This window comes from Schizosaccharomyces osmophilus, chromosome 3 (assembly GCF_027921745.1).
Source record: "Schizosaccharomyces osmophilus chromosome 3, complete sequence".
NCBI lineage: Eukaryota > Fungi > Ascomycota > Schizosaccharomycetes > Schizosaccharomycetales > Schizosaccharomycetaceae > Schizosaccharomyces > Schizosaccharomyces osmophilus.
In genome coordinates, this window is record NC_079240.1 from 423,852 (window position 1) to 444,499 (window position 20,648).

Below are 20,648 nucleotides of genomic sequence, written 5' to 3' on the forward strand. Positions count from 1 at the left end.
TTTCATGTTCCATAAACACACCTTAAGAAACATTTTTGTGAACATTAAGTCTCTCATCGTTGAAATTTATGCTCGTGCGTCGTTCATTTAATTGTGGCAGATTTGCCGGGCAGCTTGCACTGCTTCGCCCAGGACTCTGTCAAAGTCGACTCTCTTTAACTAGATTCCACAGCTCTGATTCAAACAAAGGAAACGAATCCTATACCCACTTTGGATTTAAAGATGTTCCCGAAGAAGAGAAAGAATATATGGTTAAAAATGTTTTCTCCTCAGTTGCTAAAAAATACGATCAAATGAATGATATGATGTCTTTGGGAATCCATAGAATATGGAAAAACCAATTTGTATCTGCGTTAAATCCCGGTAATAGCACTACTCCTATGAAGGTTTTGGATGTAGCTGGCGGTACTGGGGACATCGCATTCCGTTTATTGGATCATGCAACCCAAAGAAACCATGATCATAGCAGTAAAGTGATTGTTGCAGACATCAATCCTGATATGCTTGCTGTGGGTAAAAGGAGAGCTAAAAAAACACCATATTTTGAGTCGGGACGTGTAGATTTCATTGAGCAAAATGCTGAGGTTTTGGATAAAATACCAGACAACAGCATTGATATATTTACCATTGCCTTTGGAATCCGGAACTGCACGCATATTGACAAAGTCTTGGAGCAGGCACATCGAGTTTTGAAGCCTGGTGGTGTTTTCAGTTGTTTGGAATTTAGCAAAGTTTATCCTCCTTTGCTGGCAGAGGTATATCGTCAGTACAGCTTCAAATTCCTTCCCTTGCTTGGTACGGTGATAGCTGGCGATAGTGAAAGTTATCAGTACTTGGTAGAAAGCATTGAGCGTTTTCCTGATGCTGACAGATTCGCTAAAATGATTGAGCAAGCTGGTTTCACTTTAGCTGGTGAGCGAGGATACGAATGCCTTACCTTTGGAGTTGCTGCCATTCATACTGGTGTAAAACTTTAAGTAATGTTCAACAGAACCTACTTTACGATTGAAGCCTAACTTTTCTTACCATATTTCTTTGGAAAGATATCAGTTTATTATCTTACGTTTACATTTATCAATTTCCTATTTAAGGATTTTAATTAAATTTACTTTACTCAAATTGCAACTATTCTTGTGAGAAAATAATCACTATTTAATTCATTATTATAATCATTCGTTATTGACCATTATTTTTTGCGAAACCAAATAGACAAAGCAGCCATGGCTCGCTCATCGACATTAATCATTCGAGGGGGCATTATTGTAAACATATTTAACAAGAAAGATACTTCAGCATCAAAGATTATAGATCGTAAATCTAAAAAAACTCGGCGTAAAGCGTATAAATATTGCTATGGTTCATACATGCTTAAACATTAATCATAGTTCTTGAATCAGTACGATAAGTCGTCCCTTTTTTTTTTTTTAACCAAGGAGACTTTATTTTTACTGCTTCCTTCCTTAGGCAAAGGCGTAGGAAGGAAAGGCTTTTCGGCTTTTCTTGTCAATATTCCATTCGTACAAGTGAGTTGCAGAAGCAACATACACCGATGAACCATCGTCTGCAAAGCATGATCCACAGATTCCTTGAGAAGTTGAAAAAGGGCAGTTGTCTTCTTCGGGCAGAACAAGCTCAATATCTCTATTGGTACGCAAATCCAATAAATGCGACACTCTCGTGCCTTCCGTATACAGCAGCAGATCTAATGGACCAGCGTTGGGAGGTGTAAAATGGCAGCTCCGGACGCTTCCATCAGGTTGATTTCGAGATGTGGTTTTTGTTAACATGGGGAGCTTCATGTACCGAACGTCGAAGACACTGAGGCTAGAATCTTGACTAGCACAAGCAAACATCTCGTTGTTTTGTGAAATGCTTGTGCAAATCGACGAGTCTTTTGTATTTGCTTGTACTGTGTGTCGGAGTATATAGTCTCCGGATCGAGTAATTTCGTAAAAAAATAAATCCGGTGAATCGCCGACACAAACCATGTATCGGCCATCATTACTAACAGAAGCATGATTCATATTCACAGAGTGACGAAGATTCCGCGTTAATATTCCAGAAGTGAGGTCGACGACTTTGACAGAGCGATCATTTGTGGAAATTAGCGCCTCAGGTTGATGATCGGAAGCTCGTTTATGGATCTCAATACCATTATTATAATATGGTCCAAGTTCCAAATGCTTATGCTTTAAGTTGGGAGACCAATAATCAAATTGACCGGCCAGACCACCTGATGCAATGTAACCACATTTTCCAAGTAAACACACTGGCTGATACGTCAACATGTGCCCAACCTGAAAAACTTTTTCTGAATTAGGGTATATTTTCCAAATGAAGAAATCATTTGTGTAGTAGATAGGATTGAATTCTTCCCCAGTGTATTGAGTAGATATCAGATTTTTTAATTGAGGATGTTCAGAACACACTTTAGCACGATGCTGCTTCGGAATTCCATCCCGAAGGCATAAGCTAGACTGATTTAAAGAACTGACGACTGTCATAATATGGAAAGACAATTAATGGGTCGGTGAATTTCGAAGAAAAAAATTTTTTTTAAAAAAAAAAAAAAATTAAAGGGAAAAATAAAAGAAATCAGGATGGAATGAAACAGAATGAATCCAAAAATTAGAAATAGATAGGGATAAATCTTTCTTTTTTGTTTTTGTTTAAGAGAATGGAAGAATAGACATAAAAAGCTTGGAGAAGAAGTTCGTATAGATAGTTCTGAGTAAACAAAAAAATGTACGTTCGAAAATACCAATTGCTTCAACAGACGAGATGATCGATTTAAAGTAATTAAATGATCTTAATAAAACTACCAGGAATGATATCAATCGCTGACAATATGCTTTTCACAAAGAATGCGCAATGTGAATCCAACGAGAATTGAAACCCAGAGGGATGGAATAAGGCAAAATAGGAAAAACCAATTCAAAACAATTTAGCTTCCTCGCTTACCAACGACAGGTAAATCTTGGAATTGCTTTACACACGGAGTCGTTTCGCTTGAAACCAAAAAAAGCTTGTCTGTATGATGATGAACAGTATGAAAACCCAGATTGCTTTGAGAGTCCTTGTATCAAAGAAAAAAAAACGATAAATAAAAAGAATTCCTTGTAGCTGTTTTGTTCGGGATTTTGCTAAAGAAGAGTTCGAAAGCTGAGGAATTCATGCGTGAAAACCGCAGGTGCAATGGTTGCGTAAACAGATTCGTGAACATATCATTGTATTAGGTTTGACGATGGCTAAAATATCGAATAAAAAGACATCCGCCATGTCGTTTATGAAGCACTTATTAGAGGAGGGCCCAATGCTTTTTCAATGTGGGGAGGCGCAAAAATTGAGTCATTGTAAGCGCAAAGGAAGAGGCAATTCCATAAAGAGGAATGACGGATGTATGACAAAGAGAAAAGTGCAACACAATCAAGAAAGAACTTCAGAAAATAACATTTGTGAGATTGCTGCAAAGTACGGTCCAAGTTGATGATGGAACGATTTAGAGATGCTAAGAGAAGTACGTTATTAAACATTCCTAAGGAAGGTAGGAGGAAACAAGTTTGAAGCAGATGGAAGAAACGAGAAAGAGATTTCATAGAATTCTTTTTGACGATTTATAAAGGATCATGTTTGCTTGGGAGGTGTATGATGGTGTGCAGAGACTAGACTTAATTTTGAGTTGGGTTGACTTGACAAAAAAGGTAGGTAGTGGGGAAGCGAGAATGCAGATTTTAAAAAAAGAAAAATCTCATTTAGACCAAGTTTCTGTAGTCAGAAATGTTCTTTTTTTTTTTTGTTTGTTTGTTTGTTCGAGTAGGACGAAATGGATTTCGACACATTAAAAATTCATACAAACGGAGAGATGAAGTAACAGAATGCAAGGAAAAGACTTCTTTGTGTCGTATCAAAGTATAGTTTGGTTTGATTTAGTTTAGTTTAGTTTAGTTTAGTAAAGCATACTTTTGAGAACGAAACAAGCATTTGTGATTTACTGATTTTGTGCAAAGAAAGAACGCAACCAGGTTGCTTCTTCCTGCATAACTTCAGGCGTACGGGGTTGACGGTCTTCATCTCTGGGGATGCTTTTCTTCATAGATGTAGGAGGAGCTTGATCTCCTACGATGGCTTCTTTCCCTGTAGCTTGTAACGATTCAAGGTTGGCCTCTGCCTTCTCCAAATGTTGATATACTTCATCATTTTCATTAAAGTCGAGTTTCTTGCGAGGAATTAGGTGCACGTGAAGATGAGGGACAGTTTGTCCAGCGTCTTTTCCATCCTATCAGAAATGGTAAATTAGAATGCTTGTTCCTTCCTCTCAAATGACTTACCTGAATGCCAATGTTGGAAGCAGTTGCTGTGTAGACTTTTTCGAGGATAGATTGTACCTTCTTGACGCTCTCAAAAAGATCACCAATCTGCAAAAAAAAGGTTAATATGTTTGCTTGTTTGCTTCGGACTTGCCTCTTCCTGAGAAAGGTCGCGTAATCGAGGGACAACCCTGCGAGGGAGTACTAAAACATGGCCTGGCAAAATGGGTTTGAGATTGACAATCGCAAAGGAATGCTATATTCATACATGTTAACAAAACGCTCCATGGAAAAAAGCTGTGTCGCGTTGTTGGTCACGAAAAATTCCTAATGCACAACAACACGATTTCCTTCTCTTTTTGTTTGCATTTTCTTACCTTTGCTTGATAGAACACTTGGTTAGTAACGTTAAATGCAGAAAACATAAACGGTTTCGACATTTTCTACAAAATACACTGGATTCAGTAGTTGCAAAAGGGAAAATCTACACCCGTTGAAGTTAAAATCTACAGTTGTTTCTGTTCATGACACAATCGTTCCTTTACATATAATTGATTTCTTTGAAACCTTTGTTGGTTTTGAAAGCCTTACAGTATGCTTCAATCTCTTACGCTTTAGTGGTGTCAAACTTTGAAAAGAAATAGCACAGATAATATTAATAACAATTAATTCACGAAATTATTAGAATTTTTTAAATATAAGTAACACAATTTTGTTCATGATATTCTGATTGTCGTTGAAGAACATAAACCAGAGAAAAACTATTTTCATAAAAACTAACCATATCAGTAAAGTAATATAGATTCGTACAAAGTGGCATGATTAATATTTTTGGATTCGAAAACAAGAAGGGATCAGTTGAAGGATCCAATTTCTTGAAATATGCACAGTGAAAATCATTTTTGGATTCCGTGCATACCACAAAATGTCCTGTGACAGACCAGACTCATAATTTGAAACAGAAAAGCATTCGGATTTTCAGAGATAAAAAACAAAGAAAACCCATGAGCAATCCTGGGTATAAGCAATGAACACTTTTTTTAGTTGTAGCTGGGTGATGATGTCCATTTTAATACAAAAGGCGAGTATTAATCTTGCCAGGCAAAGACTCCAACCTGGAGTGCAAAGTTTCCAAGGAACTAGATGAACAATCGCTGATATCAGCAACCAAGTAAGCAATTTCACCGCGGGAATCAGAGAATTGAGCTTTGATGTTGTGGTTGACAAGGATTTCATTGACTTGTCGGAGGACACCTGGTACGTTTTTGTGAGCAAACAAGACACGGACGACATTGGTATCAGCCTCGGTAAGACTACGTAAAGACACTTCAGGGAAGTTCACAGCACTAACACTGTTACCCTCATTGATGTAGCGAGTAAGGGCATCACTAACCTCAAGACCAATGTTGTATTGAGCCTCTTCAGTACTACCACCAATGTGAGGAGTCATGATAATGTTTCTGCATGAGCATAGTTCACTAGTCCAAGAGTTCAAACTATCGGCAAATTTTCCCTTGCCATTACCAGCGGGTTCGGCAGGATAGACATCAATAGCGGCACCAGCAAGCTTACCGCTCTTACTAGCAGCAATCATGGAAGGAATGTCAACTACAGTTCCACGAGAAGCGTTGATGAGATAACTACCGTTCTTCATGGCAGCAAACTCAGCATTAGAAATCATGTTTTTCGTTTCGGGAGAAGCAGGAACGTGGCACGAAATAAAATCAGCACGATGGAGGAGCTCATGAAGAGAGCTCAATTGCTTGGCAGAACCCAAAGGCATGATGGGAAGGACATCATAATAGACGACGTGAAGACCCATAGCTTCAGCAAGAACTGAAAGTTGGGAACCAATGTGACCATAACCAATAATACCCAAGGTCTTGCCACGGATTTCCCAACAGCCATTAGAAACCTTGTTCCATTCGCCATAGTGAATTTCCATGGAGCGGTCACCAACTTGGCGAGATAAGCAGATGATTTCGCCAATGACGAGTTCGGCGACAGAACGAGAGTTGGCATAAGGAGAGTTGAAGACGGCGATACCACGTTCAGCAGCAAATTCCAAATCCACCTGATTGGTACCGATGCAGAAACAACCGATGACGATTAAATTGTCGGCGGCCTCCAAAACACGACGAGTCAGACGGGTCTTGGAACGGATACCGACGGCGTGAACACCCTTGATTTTTTCAACAAGTTCATCTTCGCTGAGAGAAGACTTTAAGAATTCAACCTGATATCCTTGTTCTTTCAAGTTGCCCAAGGCAGATTGGTTGACGTTTTCCAACAACAAAATCTTGATATCCTCCGAAGCAAATGGCTTCAAGGCACGCTTTGGGGGTTGGCTATAGGAACCTGGAGCCCGTACTGTGCCTGTAAGGAAGGAAGGTTTGTCGGGGGGAGACAAGGAAAGCTGATTCATGCTTTCATCAACAGTTTGGCGAGGTTTCGAAATATCCATAATGAACTTTAATGTAATTTATTTTCTTAAATAACAAAATGATATGTGGTATGAAAAGGTAACCGAAAAGAGTTGTTTTTGTTGGGAATTCTCAAGAATGGTAAATTTCAAGAATTCGTTTCTAGATCACAAAATTATTATGTTCTATAACGATTGTACTGGTAATAATTAGCCTTTTTTGTTTTTCCTACTGTCCTTATTCAACAGCGGTGTGGTAGGATGTTGTTGGTTTTGGTCAGAAGTTTGTCTATTTTATAGAAGAGAACATTCGCTCTATGTATCGCACGCAACTGAGATACCGAGCCGGTCCGCAAACGAACCCAAAGATCCAACGATGAATAGAATGACATTGAAAAAGAAGATCGTGAAATTGATATCCCATTAGATATCTTTGATGTCAATAAAAGCTGCTTTGTGAAAATTTCCTGCTTGCGAAATCGTAGTATTGGCGATTCATGATTTGTAACACCAGCTGTATCGGCAAAAGAAATTTATATGTATAAAAAAAAAAAAAAAAAAAATAATATTTCTCTAAACCTGGACAATGCTGAAGCCCATAGTTCGCTATAATCCAAAAAGAAAAAGAAATTAAAGCATTTCAGATGAAAGCGTCCTGCAATAAGAGTGCGACAAGTTGAATTGTATTCTTGTTGGCAAAATTTCGTTTAGCAATCGTTTGTTTGTTTACAGTCCCAAAAAAAAAAAAAATCTCCAAGTAAAGATCGTTGTAGAAAAAGGATACAACCGACGTGAAAACATAAATAAAATGAATTGTAAAGATTCAATCATCGTAGACTTGTTATTGTGGTGCATCATTATAGAGAAGAAAATTCATCATCCACGGACAAATCGATTCTGTCAGTTTGCTACTCTCGTCTAAAAGACAGAAAGAAACCAAAACTTGATTCAAATAAAGTATCTTTTTTCTTTTTTCAGTCTTCCTTCAATCGCTTTGGATTGCTTTCGTTTCTTCTTTAGCACACGTAAACAATGCATGAAACGATGCTTTTTTTATGCTCTGTAAGGAGTTTCCTTCCACAAATTTTTATACTGGAATTTTTGAATTGATCGTATTATTCATAGGAATTCTGGTGTAATTTAATATTCACAAGCCATGAAGGGACAGAGCCCTTGTGCGAAGCAAGTAGTGAATTCAAAAGTCAGAAATATAACTACTGTATTCAAAAACAATTTTTTTTTCTATTTTTTTGGATATCTAATCTTGACACCAAAGAAACCGCTTCATTTCCATTTCGTAATTTGTTCTCCATTACCAAAACAGTAAACATTACCATTCTCCCTCAACCGACAAAGCTATCGAGGAATGAAAAAAAAAAAATGTGTAAATGTCATACTAATTGCATGAAAAACCTCCCTTTCTTCAGGATTTCCCATGTTGGAATAAACGGGTTAGCGTCCAAGTAGAAATCGACTCGAATATCGCGTTCTTTCCCTTTAAAAATAATTTTTGGGCTGACAATTTTTGGTAATATAGTCTAAATACATGCGCTGTTACCAGACGCGACTGATTCCTTAACGTACAAACTTGTTACAGAGGTGACTAGCAGGAAAATAGATGTTCGCTAATTAATTTTCATAATTACAATGTCTCTTTCTATTAAGTTTTAGCCGTTCTATTTCACAGATAGGGACGGACTTTCAAGTTCACATGAGTAAGCAAAGCAAGTCAAATATAAAAGATTTTTTTACAAATAAAGACTCCAATATTAAACTCTCAGATATCATTAGACACTATGCCTGAGTGGTTAAAGGGATAGATTAGAAATCTATTGCGGTCTCCGCGCGCAGGTTCAAATCCTGCTGGTGTCGTTTTTTTGTTTGATTTTGCTTGCTCTCTTCAAATTTCGTCAACGGACTCTTGGTTCGTTTACTTGGTCTAAGAAACGTATACACAGGTGTTAGTACAGTTTCACAAAGCTCTGTAAAACAACATCTACAACACGAACAATTTGTTCGCCGCTTTATCAAAAACTCTGATTTTCCTTGTCATCTACTCAAAAAACATAAAATGATATACGGTTACAGTTTTCTTTTACGTTGGGTTTTGTCAAAACACGTTTATGCGATTCAAAACTACTTGATTTATTATGAGTAATATATTTCCTTATGCCATATAGTACATTCTCCATACTGCAATTTTCAGTAAACTGGATATAATTCAGTAGCATAAATATTATTCATACAATGGTTGCAGCTCCCACATGAACAATCCTCAACATTGCTTACAAACAGCAGGGTTTGCCGTTTCAAAAGCTGTAAAGCTGACCAAAAAAAATGTTACAATCCATCCAATTTTTCAATCCGTTCACATGGCGTATTTATTATAAACAAAAGATTAGACAATATTGGCAATTCGCATGCAAAGCTTCTTATTGCTGACGGCACTCAGCGGGGTTTTGCTTAGAGTGAGCAGTTCGATCTTCGTCCTCGTTCTCCGAGCTATCATCCTCAGAATCGGAAAAGTTTTCGTTAGAAGATGATTCAGCATCCTCGTCGTCATCTTCAACATCAAGATCACCAAACTCATCATAATCCTCCAAGGCTTCACCAGTAAACCAATCGACTGCGCGAGGAATGAGTTTCTCTTTAAAATCCTCACCAATTTGATAATCAAGCTCCAAAAGTTCATCCAATCCTGGATTTTCTTCTTCCTCGTCTTCCATTTGAGGAGGGCTAAAGAAGTTAAAAAAACTATCCCGAGGTTCGGAAACCTTGACGGTACGAGTTTGCTTGGTGTTTTTGTTACGTTGCTTCTTCACTACAGTGCGAATGGTCAGGTCTGCATTGGGACGCCATTGAATTTCGTCTCCCTTGGCACTGCCATACATAAACACATTAGAGGCACCAGTTTCTTCCAAGTAGTAATAACTCTTCGTCAATACTTTATTAGAAAAAAATGGATTTTCCTCAAACTCAAATTGTAACTGGAAACCAGGCTTTTCCATGTAAACAAGACGGACATCAATAAGGTGTCTTAACGCCTTCTCGTCTTCAGGTGTAATCATTTCAGAAAGAGATAAAACATTTTTCATTGCAGTCAACCAAAATTCAGGAATTCCTTTCATTTGCTGATCCTTTTGATTCTTCCCTTCTAAGGCCTTGGACACTTCCTCGCCTTCAGGAATTCCCTTCTTGATTTCTTCCTCAGAAGGCTCCTTTTCGCCGTGAACGAGTTCACGTCGTCTTTCGAAGAGAGGTCCATACTTTTTAGCAAATGTCTTTTCCAATTCAAAGAGCTCTCGTTGAAATTGAAGTTCCAGTGAAGAGTATTGCTTTTGTAAACCTTTTAAACTTGAAATTCGTTTTTGAACAGAGGTTGGCAATTCTGAAATTCTTTGCGAAGTAAGGTTGCGCAAAGAATCCAATCTACCATCAATAGCTTCTAAATCTTCATCACCTTCGTCAATCGTTTTAAATTGAGGTTCCTTTACTCCAAATGTAGTGTTGTTTGCACTTGAAGGAGTATTCTGGGGTGTCGGCGCTGCCGACATTTTTCCAGACCGATTTTTAATATCCACTTTTTCCACCATTTTACAACTTAATTTTAAGTTCAAAAACCACTGCAGCTACAACTACAAGGGCGTTGTTGGCTAATGGAAAGAATCTATGCTGCCTTTCGCAGGAACTTAACGCATCTTTGAGGCACTTTGTTACTCAGGTTCATTCTTAGATAATGTGTATTTACAATGCGTTTTGCAAATTAAATATATATAAAATAAAAGAAAGAATTCTATATAAATATTCCTCTTATTTCCTTTTGTTTTTCGACTATTAATGTCGAAGGTTGTTGGTAGAGTTCATTCCTCATTAATTGTATTTGATAAAAAAAAAAAAAAAAAAAAAATAAATCATCATTATAACTGTTAACACATTGCTTGAGGTGAAAGATGTTGGCATAAATGTGCTTGTACCTCATTTTCCCCGTTCATACAATGAAATAGCTAAAGAACTATGTACAACAATATAGTGTTTCATTAGAAATTGCTGTGATTTGGTGGCTTCTTCAATGTAACATTTCTTCGATTTACGGCCAAAAACAATGATTCTGTTTGCCTTGATACAGTTTTCACCAAAGCAGTCTTTACGTGAGATTCATGTAATCGCTGTGCATTCTTTCTTTGGAGGACACACAAATAGTCTGCAACGCAACTGAGATTCCAATCATCTGGAATTGTGCTGGTCACGAACAAAAGTGAATAATATGACGCTCTGCGATGCAACAAATCTTGAACATAGACACTGCATGACGGTCCGGTGGATATGCTTCTTTTTAAGAGAGTGTTCCAACAAGTAGAGTATACATCTTCAATTTTCTGACAGTACAATTCTGCGCCTTTATAATCATTCACGCATTCTATTAAAACAGTCAATGCTTCCTCATACTTACCCTTCTTATGGCAAAACGTATGCTGTAGCTGAGGAAATAGACCGAGTCGTTTTGAAGAATTAGTTTGTAGAAAAAGTTCAAAATTATCAATTGCTTCCTCATCCAAGTTTTCCATCAAGCTAATAGAATACAAATAATAAAATGAGAGATGATTGTCGCAATCATTCATATTACCAAACTGGGTAGCCACATACTGCGCAAATATCGGCCTTTCCAAACAAGGGAATCTTCGATAATCATCAATGAAAGCTTCTAATCGGCACCGATATTCTTCATGTCTCACAAAGCCATCTAGTAATTTATTCACGCAAAGCTCCAATATCAATTCTTGATGTGCTACTGAATTTGATTTGACCAAGTACTCAATTAAAACACTATCGTTTGATGTACTTAGATTAGTTAAGACATCGTCACCTGATATAGAACCACAACGCGTTTTGTCTAGCAAAAGTCCAGTTCCTTCGCCAGTGTTTTCAGAACATAACCAGTTCGCATACTTCCAAAAGAGAGAAAGATCAATATCTTTCATTAAACATACTCGCATTTTGGTAATCACATTTTGAGATCGCTCATCATGTATTTCCCCTAAAACCAGCTTTTTCCACAATTCTAACGTTTCAGAATCTTTATGCATTCCCATCAATAGTATTGCCAGCAAGTAATTTTCTTGTTTTTCAGAAAGTAAATGTCTAATGTCATCAGGGTTTGTCAGACCAGACTCTATGAGTTCTTCAGCATTTTTGGTTCCTTCTGCCACATCTTCCATGCTCAAATATAAATTCAATAATACATGATCCACAGCAAGAGCGATGTCACTTTTCGAAGAAATTAAATACTCGAATAAATTAACGTTTCGTTTATAGTTTTTCAAGTAGCGCATCAGCATAATGTATGCATTTTCCTTCGTGATCTCGATCATTTGTTTCTGAGTATATTCATCTGTCTCCCGAAAAAGATCATTTAAGGATAGCATAGAAACAATTGCTTGATTTACTGGAGAAAAAGTTGCAAGAAACTCTCGTATTCCTTGAAAAGTACTATAGGTAATGCGGTCATCATATACATCAGGATATAAAGAGATTACTACTCTTGGATCAACCTTTGAGGTTTCAAGTAATGACAAAGAATTTTCATATTGTCCTTGTTTCCAGTATTGCAGAGCTGCCATTTGCTCCAAATATGTGTACTGTAAAATGGCCGCCTCATGGTCCATATGATACTTCTCAGGACTTTTTAAGCGTTTACTCATTCGACGGAGGGGAGCTTCAATTTCTCCGGAAGTTATGCTCATTTCCAATCTCTCAAAATAAGATGATTCAGAGCCAAAACCCCATGTGTCTTTTGATGCAAACAAAATAACGGGCTTCAATAAACAGCACTTCTCAATCATTGCGGAGGAAGATTCCTCTGACGGATTTTCGTATCTATAAGTAGTGAAGAGTTTTCTCAATATTTTTTCATCACAAAAGTAAGTATTGGCTGCAAAGGAAATGAGTGACAAGGCTTCCTCTTCGACATCAAAAGTGATGTTCTTAACTAATTGCAAAGTCTTGGCATCAATTATTTGTAACATATTAGGGGCTAGAGCAAAGACATAATGAGAAGTAGCAACAATATCTTTAGGATAGAAAGAAAACGTTAGAGTGCTTTTAGTAACGTTACCATTGATGTCAACAAAAAGTCCAATGGCATCTTTCGGACTTCCTGTAATCAATAGAAATTCGTTATTTTGACTGACAATCATTGGCTTGTATGAGAGTTCGTGGTTTTCTGAATCATTTTTGATTATAGGAAAAAGAGGAATACTTTCGCTCGTAAGGATGTCTACAAGCTCGAAGGATTGATCTGTCACCAGGCAAACTATGTTTCCAAGAACTGTTGCCGTTTGTACATTAGGATATTTCAGTTCCTGAAATGGTCAGTAGAAGAAACCCAAACAAAATGAAGACGTACGTTACGAAGGAATAATGTGCCATCTTTTTGCAATGACAAAAGTCGAAGGTGAGTGTTTGTAATAACAAGGTAAGTAGACTTTTCTTCAATGCAGTGCCCCCCGTAACAAATTTCAACAACGCGGTCGAGAGAAGAGGATGGGTGGATCAATTCAAGATTCGTAGCATGGCAAAGAAATGCTCGATCATCTAATTATGGTACGTCAGTACTTATGCATACTTATTCTATGTTATTTACCTTGATGAACAAGGATAGCATCAAGAAAAGGAATGCAAAATATTCGCTTGACCGGCGATTTTGAAGCTAAAGCTGCAGATTTTATAAACACGCAAGGGTTCTTGATCTAACAACTCATGAATTAACATAAAATCTCTGCAACGCCTACCAAAACTAACCTTGAGCTCAGAATACTCGTAAACAAAAATCGTTCCTTGCTTTGTACCGAAATAAGCGTGATTAGCTAAGCAAGTTAGCTTCTGGGAATCTTTATCCTAGGACCATCTTCAGGACCATACCGTGTAAAGCTATAGTAGATATTTGATTTTTCAACTCACTATCAAGCTCGTAACTACTAAGATATATATCCGACATTAGTCTTTAGCCACATGAAATAAAAGGCTCAGCAATGTTCCACAAACTAGAGAAGAATTGTCGTTTTCCTAAAGAATTATGAGTCGTAAACTTCAACGATACAGCATATTCCAGTGGGTAGCATTGATGTTTCGACAGTTCCCAACGTAGTACTATAGTAAACAAAAGTGGTGAATTAGAATCTGCTTGTCACTTTAAAGACCCTTTTTCAGCTTTAGTTAGTAATAGAATTCAGCAAACTTAGTCGTAAAAAAACTATGGAAAAGTCCAAGTCGAATCATGTTCATTGGATTGATTTTGACCTTTTGGCAAATCATTGCACGATGCATCCATTATGCGCGACCTAATCGGCCTAATCCCGTTTATAACAAGTTTTTTTTTTTCATTTAATAAAATCAGAATAAACGAGTAAGACAAACAGAATATAAACTCTGATGCATTTTCGAATTACCAACGTAAACTTCCCTTATAGAGCGCTACAGAATACTTCACTATTTTCAAAACTGGTAGTTACGCGGTGTACAAACAGTAACTACTAATCCATATTTATCTTGGATGTAAAGACGGCCAAGATGGCTGTTGTATCAGATGCAGTACTTCAAAGGTTACTCGATGTTTGGAAAGGCATGTGATTAATAATTATCTTGTATGGAAGACTAACCATAATACCAGATTCCCGATTCGAGGAACTACAGAAAGAATCAGATTTAGCAGCAGAAGAAGTGGAAAAGACACGAAAGGTTTCGTTAGAAGAAAGAAAAGATTTAGCTTCAAAAACTAAAGGTATAGACTCAAGTCCATTTCATGATTCAACTGTACGCTCACACTGCATTGCTTTTCAACAGAATTCAAAAAACAACCAGACGATGTGAAATTGACTGAAATAAAGTCCCTTTTGAAACTCTACCAAGGAGGAATTGACTCCCTCACAAAGCGTGCAAAATATGCAGAATCTATTTTTCTTCATATGTACGAATCTTTAGGCGAGTTTCCAGATCCCTATCCTTTATTGGAGCAGGCAGCGGAGATTGATCAAATCAAGCAAGAACTGGAATTGAAAGAGAAAGAAGAAAGGACCCTGAGAGAAGAATTAAAGCAGAAGGAGTCATTGTCGAGTGAGGTTCGAAATCTGCACCAAGATTTACAAAAAACAAAGAGTTCTGTTGATGCAGAGGTACAAAAAAGAGTCACAAAATCCGCTCAGGAATGTGAAAGAAAGTTTTCCGAAAAAGAGAAGCTCTACAAAGATTCTGAACAAGAGAATGCCGAGAGAATTAACCAACTCAACAAAAAAGTCCGTGATTTACAAGCTACACAAATCGATCATGCTCTGCAGTTCGGACAGTTAGAAGCCCCAACGGAAGAGACTATCACCAAAAGCTCGGAATATCAAAGTCTCCTGAATGAACTTGATGAAGCAAATAGGTCAATTGGCTCTTTAGTGAGCGAAAATGAAAGGTTAAAACAGAATTCTCATGAACCGAAGCTCGAAAATGAAAATACCGATAGTAAAATGAAGGAACATCTTGATTTTATGGAATCAAGAAATCGCAGTTTAACCGCTGAGCTTGAACAGATTCGCCAATCCTCCCAGACCGAGGCAGAGACTTTCCAAAGAACGCACTTGGATCTTATGAAGCAAATTGAAGAGAAGCAGAAAACCATCCGAAGCCAGCTTGAAACTCTAAAAAGCTATTCGGACTACGAGGAACTGAAAAGAGAACTTTCTGTATTAAAGCAAATTGAATTGAATGCTGACTCACATTCAAACGAGTCAACTTCGTTGGAAGCTCAGATCCTTAAACGTGAAAAGAAACTTTCTAACGAGCTTTCTAAGCTAAGAACCCAAGAAGCTTATTTACAGAAGAAGCTTACCGATGAAAAAACACACAGTGAGAACCTGGAGAAAGGTAATCGTGAGCAAAAAAATGCCTTACAGAAACTGGAACGTGAATTGGCTTCCTTAAGTGCTGAAGGGAGCACTTCTTATGCAAATAATGGTTATCGTGAATCAAGTGGTCGCCTTTCCCCTACTTCTTCCATTATCGGAGGCAGCCCTAGTATATTTGGGGGGAGCACTACGTCAAAAGTCACTGGCACAGAAAATAGTTCTACAATCATGGATGTTGTTAAGCAACAAAGAGATCGATTCCGACGTGCAAACGTTGATTTAGTTAATCAGATCAGTTCGAGTAACGAGAAGGCTGCTAATTTAGAGAGCAGACTGAGAGAAATGGAGAAAAGCAATGCACTTTTATACGAGCAGATGCGATTCCGTGAACAGTACCAAACCCATATGCAACAGAATCCATCTCAAATTGAAGCAGCTACTGCATACGAAAACAACATCTCTCCTTTTGCATCTTTCAGGAAGAGGGAATCTGAACGAGCATTTTCAAGAATGGGTTCATTTGAGCGTGTGTTATATGTACTTTTACGCACGGTTTTATTGAATAATGGCACCAGAGCTATATTTCTGACCTATCTAATAATTGTGCATTTGTTTATATTGGTCGTTCTTTTCAAATTAGGCGTGTCTGTCAACAAACTACAAGCCTTACCAGAAGCAACATTAAAGTCCCAATGATGATTCCCTAACGTCTTAATTCTACAGCATCGTCTTTTATGAATTTTACATAATCTGAATTTTAAATGTATACTAATGAATCATTTAAAACAACGCTATATACGCCAAGAAAAATGCAATTCTACCGATTTTACTCGTGAATAAACAGATCCGAATGAATGCATATAATCAAGTTTAGATAAATTAAACAATTTGCTAGAAACTACGAACTCAGTTACATCTACAGACATATGACTGAAATATACGACAAAAATCAAACCCATGAAAATACTTTCAACTTTACAGAACAAGTGAAACTACAACAACCGAATCCATTCGTTATTCAATAGCTCCGTTCCTTTCACTAAATCTAATTTAAGCAGAGGTGATGGCCTTGCGAGCAGCCAAGTTACGAGCCTTAGCACCTTGTTTCAAAGAGACACGGGCAACCTTGTCTTGAGCCTTGGGTACAGCATCTTCTTCTTCTGTAAGAATGATTTCGATATGGCAAGGATGAGACAAGTAGGCAGTGACACGACCGTAGGCACGGTAGGTACGGCGGTGTTGCTTAGGAGCAGCATTGACCTGGATGTGCTTGATGGCCAACTTGTCCATGTCCAAACCCTTGGACTCAGCGTTAGCTTCGGCATTCTTTAACAGATCAAGGACAACCTTGACAGACTTAACAGGCCAACGAGCTTGAGTAACACCGAATTCCTTTCCTTGAGCAGTACGACCGACACCACCGTTGAAGCGACGGAAGGGAACGGCTTGCTTGTGGTCAAGGACATTGTCAATAAAACCAAAAGCCTTCTTCAAGTTCATGCCATTAAGGGTGAAGGCAACTTCACGGGTGTTCTTGAAGTGAGTTCTCAAGTAGGAACCACGAGCCTTGGCGCACTTGGTCTCAGAAGCAGGAGCTGCAGAGTAGCGTGCCATTTTTGTTTTTGGATTATTTTTTTAAAACTTGCGTTGTGGAAAGCTTGAAAATCTGACTAGCACCAAATTTTCGACGTGTGACTGCTTTTTCTTTTCAAGGCAGTGGTGTACCATTTGATATATTATTGCTGCCCAAAGCGTGTTAGTAACACAAAGATTACTATATAGTATATGCAGCTTTTATTGCTTTTTTGCGTAATGAATGCGATTATGTTGAGACTTAATTGATACCGTGCTATGGAGTTCTGTTGAATGAAAGTGTTTTTTAGGTCCAATACGAGAACGTTTAAAAGTGACGAGGAAACAAAAGGATCAACTTCATTGTACCTATGAGTAGTAGCAATAAGATCAAACGAGTTGAAAACTTCAATATAGGTCGAAAAACTAAAATTATCCAAGGCTATGATAGTACTCATTTGAGTTCGATAAGCAGGTCAGCAAACGAATTAACAATGTAACGAGGCTTCTAATGAAAACTGTAAAAAACATTGAATCTTCATGATGAAAAATATTATTCTGTAGCCTCGCCCAGTCGTTTGTATGTTGAATTCGAAATTTTTGAATCTCTTATAGAATAGCCTGTGCGTGCTGGCGAAGGCCGGGCTTGTCTGGGTTGAAAGTCTAAGGGACAGCAGACTTTTACAGACACTTCGCATTTGACGAATGCTGTTCCCTTATACCTTTCCTTTCCTTACCAATACGATTGGACGTGTAATGTAAAAATGGATGAGTGTAAAAGCCATTTAAATATTTATGAGTACTTAAAAGTGAAAAATGACAATAATCTTTAAAGAGAAATGATCCTTTAGATCACTGAAAAGCGTTTGGATCCCGCGATGAAAAACTAGAACTCATAATCCGCATCTCAATATACTGGCCGGTTGAACTACCTAACTTTGCTGTGTTTTGACAGATACTTTCGGTTGCTTTTCACATAATTACCATCCTTTCTTTTCTTTTCTTTTTTTTTCTTTTCTAAATCATAAAACAATTAAAGGTAAAACATAAAAGGTATTTTTCAAGCCATTTTGTTTGGCCCTCTATGGAAACATTTCTTTACCTTGTTAACTACAGCTAATTCATGTCCTTGACAAAGTCAAGCAATGAAGGCTACCAAATAATAAAAAAAGGAAATAAACAAAATCGGAGCGAAATAAAACCCATTGCTATTGAAGAAGATGACTATATTGAAGGGTTGAACTCTATAATTCAGAAAACCTATTTTCCAGACCTTCCTCGCATGAAAGCTGATGTAGAAGGTTCTGGATATGGGTTTGAAAATGATGTTAATCAAGACAGAAACGATGCAGTTCATAAACAGGTGGCATTGCTCCCAAAAAATGATCATCTTGTGCAGAAGCTAAAGCATAATTCTCAAGACTTAACACTTGCTGATTACCAGACAAAGTTCACTTCTGAAGACAATGCCTCCTTTTCTGAATTGTTTAATAATGAGAAAGATACCAGAAATGATTTGCTCCAAAAGCACTATGGTATGAAACTTGACGAAAAATTAATCGGTGCAGCTTCCTCGTCTACGACAAAATTACAGCCAAGAAATGCAATTGCATGGAAGGAAAGACCAAATGCCATTCATAGTTGGGATTCCAAGCAGAGGAATTCGTTGACGTTTTATCCTCAAACCTCAGAACATTCTGCTGTAACTAAAGCAAGAAGTCAGCATCAAAAAATTATTAGTTCTTCCACCCGGCTTGATGACGAGTTTCTTAAAAAAGCCAACCAACCTAGCCTGGAACCTTTGCCAGAGCCGGCTATAAACAGACGTGAAGCCTCAATCAACGGATACCCATTAATTGGTTCAAATTATGGAGGTGCGTCTGGAAAGTCATCTACGAATTTCTATATTCCTGAAACTTCCCGCAGAGAAAAATTGCATGACAACCAACTACAGAATCTAAAGTCTCAAAGCAATATGCCTTCGACTTCTTTCTACTCCGGTGAACACACATCTGCAACTTCAACTAAGCTTCCGTCTAGATTGTCTACTTTGACACCAGCAGCTAGACGTTTGGTAGCGCAGTCATATCTAACAACTCCCAATAGGGAATCTCCACTGCGGCGTCGTCTAACGACTGCTTCAATTCCAAAGTTTTCTTGGACACCTACTCCTCGTACCAAAAATCCTGCTACGATTAAACGAGTTTAAAAACAATATAATGAGCAAGTAATGAATTAATGGATGTATTTTGTGGTATAGGCATTCCAAGTATGGTAAAGAGTAACGTAAATTGATTAATATACAACCGATTAGGTTGGATGGTAAAAATGGATCAAATACAATGAAGTTTTTATGTGTTCAAAATCAAAAATAAATACAATATTTTACCAAACTCTTGTTATTCCTTTATACACATAGTTAAACTAAAAAACACTTACTCTTCTTTTTGAATTTCAACAGACTGGTTTTGTGCTGATTCCCAAAGAGAAGAAAGCGCAAAAAGCCTCATTTCGTAAACAACCCCTGACTTTTTGAGAGAATACCATTGATGTAGGAGTGAAGATCGAAGGACCAAAATCATTCCGTCGTGCAGACGAACAGAATGCTTGATAGCAGGGATATTTAAACAGACATCTTGTATATCACCAACAATAATAATGACTGTAAGCCCGTATTTGACAGAAGAGTCAGACTCGGGGATGGAAACACCATTTTCAGCTCCAATTTGGCGAACAGAAAAATCAGGAAACGCGCCGAAACGGGGTTGTTGAGGAGCCATCTCCAATTTTAATAAGGATGCATGAAATTTAGGTGTATGTGCACTTAATATTCCACTTGCAAACCGAAACAAAGGGGAGCATCTTTGAATAAAATCACTATATGCAAGTGAACGAATGGTATCAGCCGATTTCACCAGTGACTTTCCGCGTTTGTCGTAATCCGTTCCAAAGAGGTAGTAAGTTTGTTTTGGTTCTTGCTTCTGAGCAGAAAGAAACTGTTGAATAGTCCCGAACAAATCTTTAGTAAATGATGAACCAGCCGTTTCACCTAATGCATACAACAATAAATTTCCGCGTTTATCTCCAAGTTGGTAACCAAACTTTTCCTGCTCTCTCGTTTGGCTTGGACAATCTGTTTCTTCTGTTTTCAGTTCTGAGATTTTTGGATCATTTTTCATCGATTTCGACAGAGATTTCAAGGACACGTTTTCTAAATTGATTCTCTTCTTTCGTTGCTCCTCAACAATTTCTTGAGTCTTTTGCAACTTCTGGGCCTTTAATTTTTCAGCTCGGGCTTCTTTCCTTTTCTTCTTGGGAGGCTCATTTTGCGCCTGTTCGTTGCTGACGACCTCATTTTCAATCTTTTTTTCCTGTCCGTTTTCTTCAGACTTCACAACTGTTAACTTTCTTGTTCCAAAACATCACTAATCTTTACTTACCATTATATGGGGTATATTGAGA

At 37.7% G+C, this 20,648-nt stretch overlaps 10 protein-coding genes and 1 non-coding gene across 11 annotated transcripts; 4 read left to right on the forward strand and 7 right to left on the reverse strand.

The window, feature by feature from the left end:
• Window positions 1-68: 68 nt before the first annotated feature.
• On the forward strand, window positions 69-977 carry coq5 (C-methyltransferase; the record flags this gene model as incomplete). The annotated part of the gene is made up of 1 exon (XM_056183038.1): window positions 69-977. The coding sequence occupies one exon, from the start codon at window positions 69-71 to the stop codon at window positions 975-977; it is 909 nt and encodes a 302-aa protein (XP_056039591.1).
• A 483-nt stretch (window positions 978-1,460) lies between these two features.
• Window positions 1,461-2,504, reverse strand: SOMG_04252 (WD40/YVTN repeat-like protein; the record flags this gene model as incomplete). The annotated part of the gene is made up of 1 exon (XM_056183039.1): window positions 1,461-2,504. One exon carries the CDS (start codon window positions 2,502-2,504, stop codon window positions 1,461-1,463), a length of 1,044 nt encoding a protein of 347 aa, XP_056039594.1.
• Window positions 2,505-3,988: 1,484 nt separating this feature from the next.
• Window positions 3,989-4,747, reverse strand: aph1 (bis(5'-nucleosidyl)-tetraphosphatase; the record flags this gene model as incomplete). Its single annotated transcript, XM_056183040.1, has 4 exons — window positions 3,989-4,276; window positions 4,329-4,415; window positions 4,462-4,563; window positions 4,685-4,747. The coding sequence occupies 4 exons, from the start codon at window positions 4,745-4,747 to the stop codon at window positions 3,989-3,991; spliced, it is 540 nt and encodes a 179-aa protein (XP_056039604.1).
• Window positions 4,748-5,376: 629 nt separating this feature from the next.
• ser3 (D-3 phosphoglycerate dehydrogenase Ser3) lies at window positions 5,377-6,771 on the reverse strand (the record flags this gene model as incomplete). The annotated part of the gene is made up of 1 exon (XM_056183041.1): window positions 5,377-6,771. One exon carries the CDS (start codon window positions 6,769-6,771, stop codon window positions 5,377-5,379), a length of 1,395 nt encoding a protein of 464 aa, XP_056039572.1.
• Window positions 6,772-8,519: 1,748 nt separating this feature from the next.
• SOMG_20207 lies at window positions 8,520-8,601 on the forward strand. The gene has a single exon. It is a non-coding gene; the product is annotated as a tRNA-Ser (tRNA).
• A 560-nt stretch (window positions 8,602-9,161) lies between these two features.
• On the reverse strand, window positions 9,162-10,322 carry nap1 (histone H2A-H2B chaperone Nap1; the record flags this gene model as incomplete). The annotated part of the gene is made up of 1 exon (XM_056183042.1): window positions 9,162-10,322. The coding sequence occupies one exon, from the start codon at window positions 10,320-10,322 to the stop codon at window positions 9,162-9,164; it is 1,161 nt and encodes a 386-aa protein (XP_056039578.1).
• Window positions 10,323-10,766: 444 nt separating this feature from the next.
• On the reverse strand, window positions 10,767-13,723 carry vps3 (CORVET complex WD repeat subunit Vps3; the record flags this gene model as incomplete). The annotated part of the gene is made up of 5 exons (XM_056183043.1): window positions 10,767-13,088; window positions 13,133-13,320; window positions 13,370-13,475; window positions 13,528-13,592; window positions 13,648-13,723. The coding sequence occupies 5 exons, from the start codon at window positions 13,721-13,723 to the stop codon at window positions 10,767-10,769; spliced, it is 2,757 nt and encodes a 918-aa protein (XP_056039577.1).
• Window positions 13,724-14,690: 967 nt separating this feature from the next.
• Window positions 14,691-16,310, forward strand: coy1 (CASP family protein involved in Golgi vesicle transport Coy1; the record flags this gene model as incomplete). The annotated part of the gene is made up of 1 exon (XM_056183044.1): window positions 14,691-16,310. One exon carries the CDS (start codon window positions 14,691-14,693, stop codon window positions 16,308-16,310), a length of 1,620 nt encoding a protein of 539 aa, XP_056039587.1.
• A 354-nt stretch (window positions 16,311-16,664) lies between these two features.
• On the reverse strand, window positions 16,665-17,228 carry rpl1702 (60S ribosomal protein L17; the record flags this gene model as incomplete). The annotated part of the gene is made up of 1 exon (XM_056183045.1): window positions 16,665-17,228. One exon carries the CDS (start codon window positions 17,226-17,228, stop codon window positions 16,665-16,667), a length of 564 nt encoding a protein of 187 aa, XP_056039788.1.
• A 1,081-nt stretch (window positions 17,229-18,309) lies between these two features.
• bis1 (splicing factor Bis1) lies at window positions 18,310-19,395 on the forward strand (the record flags this gene model as incomplete). Its single annotated transcript, XM_056183046.1, has 1 exon — window positions 18,310-19,395. The coding sequence occupies one exon, from the start codon at window positions 18,310-18,312 to the stop codon at window positions 19,393-19,395; it is 1,086 nt and encodes a 361-aa protein (XP_056039622.1).
• A 226-nt stretch (window positions 19,396-19,621) lies between these two features.
• On the reverse strand, window positions 19,622-20,629 carry cif1 (calnexin independence factor Cif1; the record flags this gene model as incomplete). Its single annotated transcript, XM_056183047.1, has 2 exons — window positions 19,622-20,575; window positions 20,627-20,629. 2 exons carry the CDS (start codon window positions 20,627-20,629, stop codon window positions 19,622-19,624), a joined length of 957 nt encoding a protein of 318 aa, XP_056039745.1.
• Window positions 20,630-20,648: the final 19 nt, after the last annotated feature.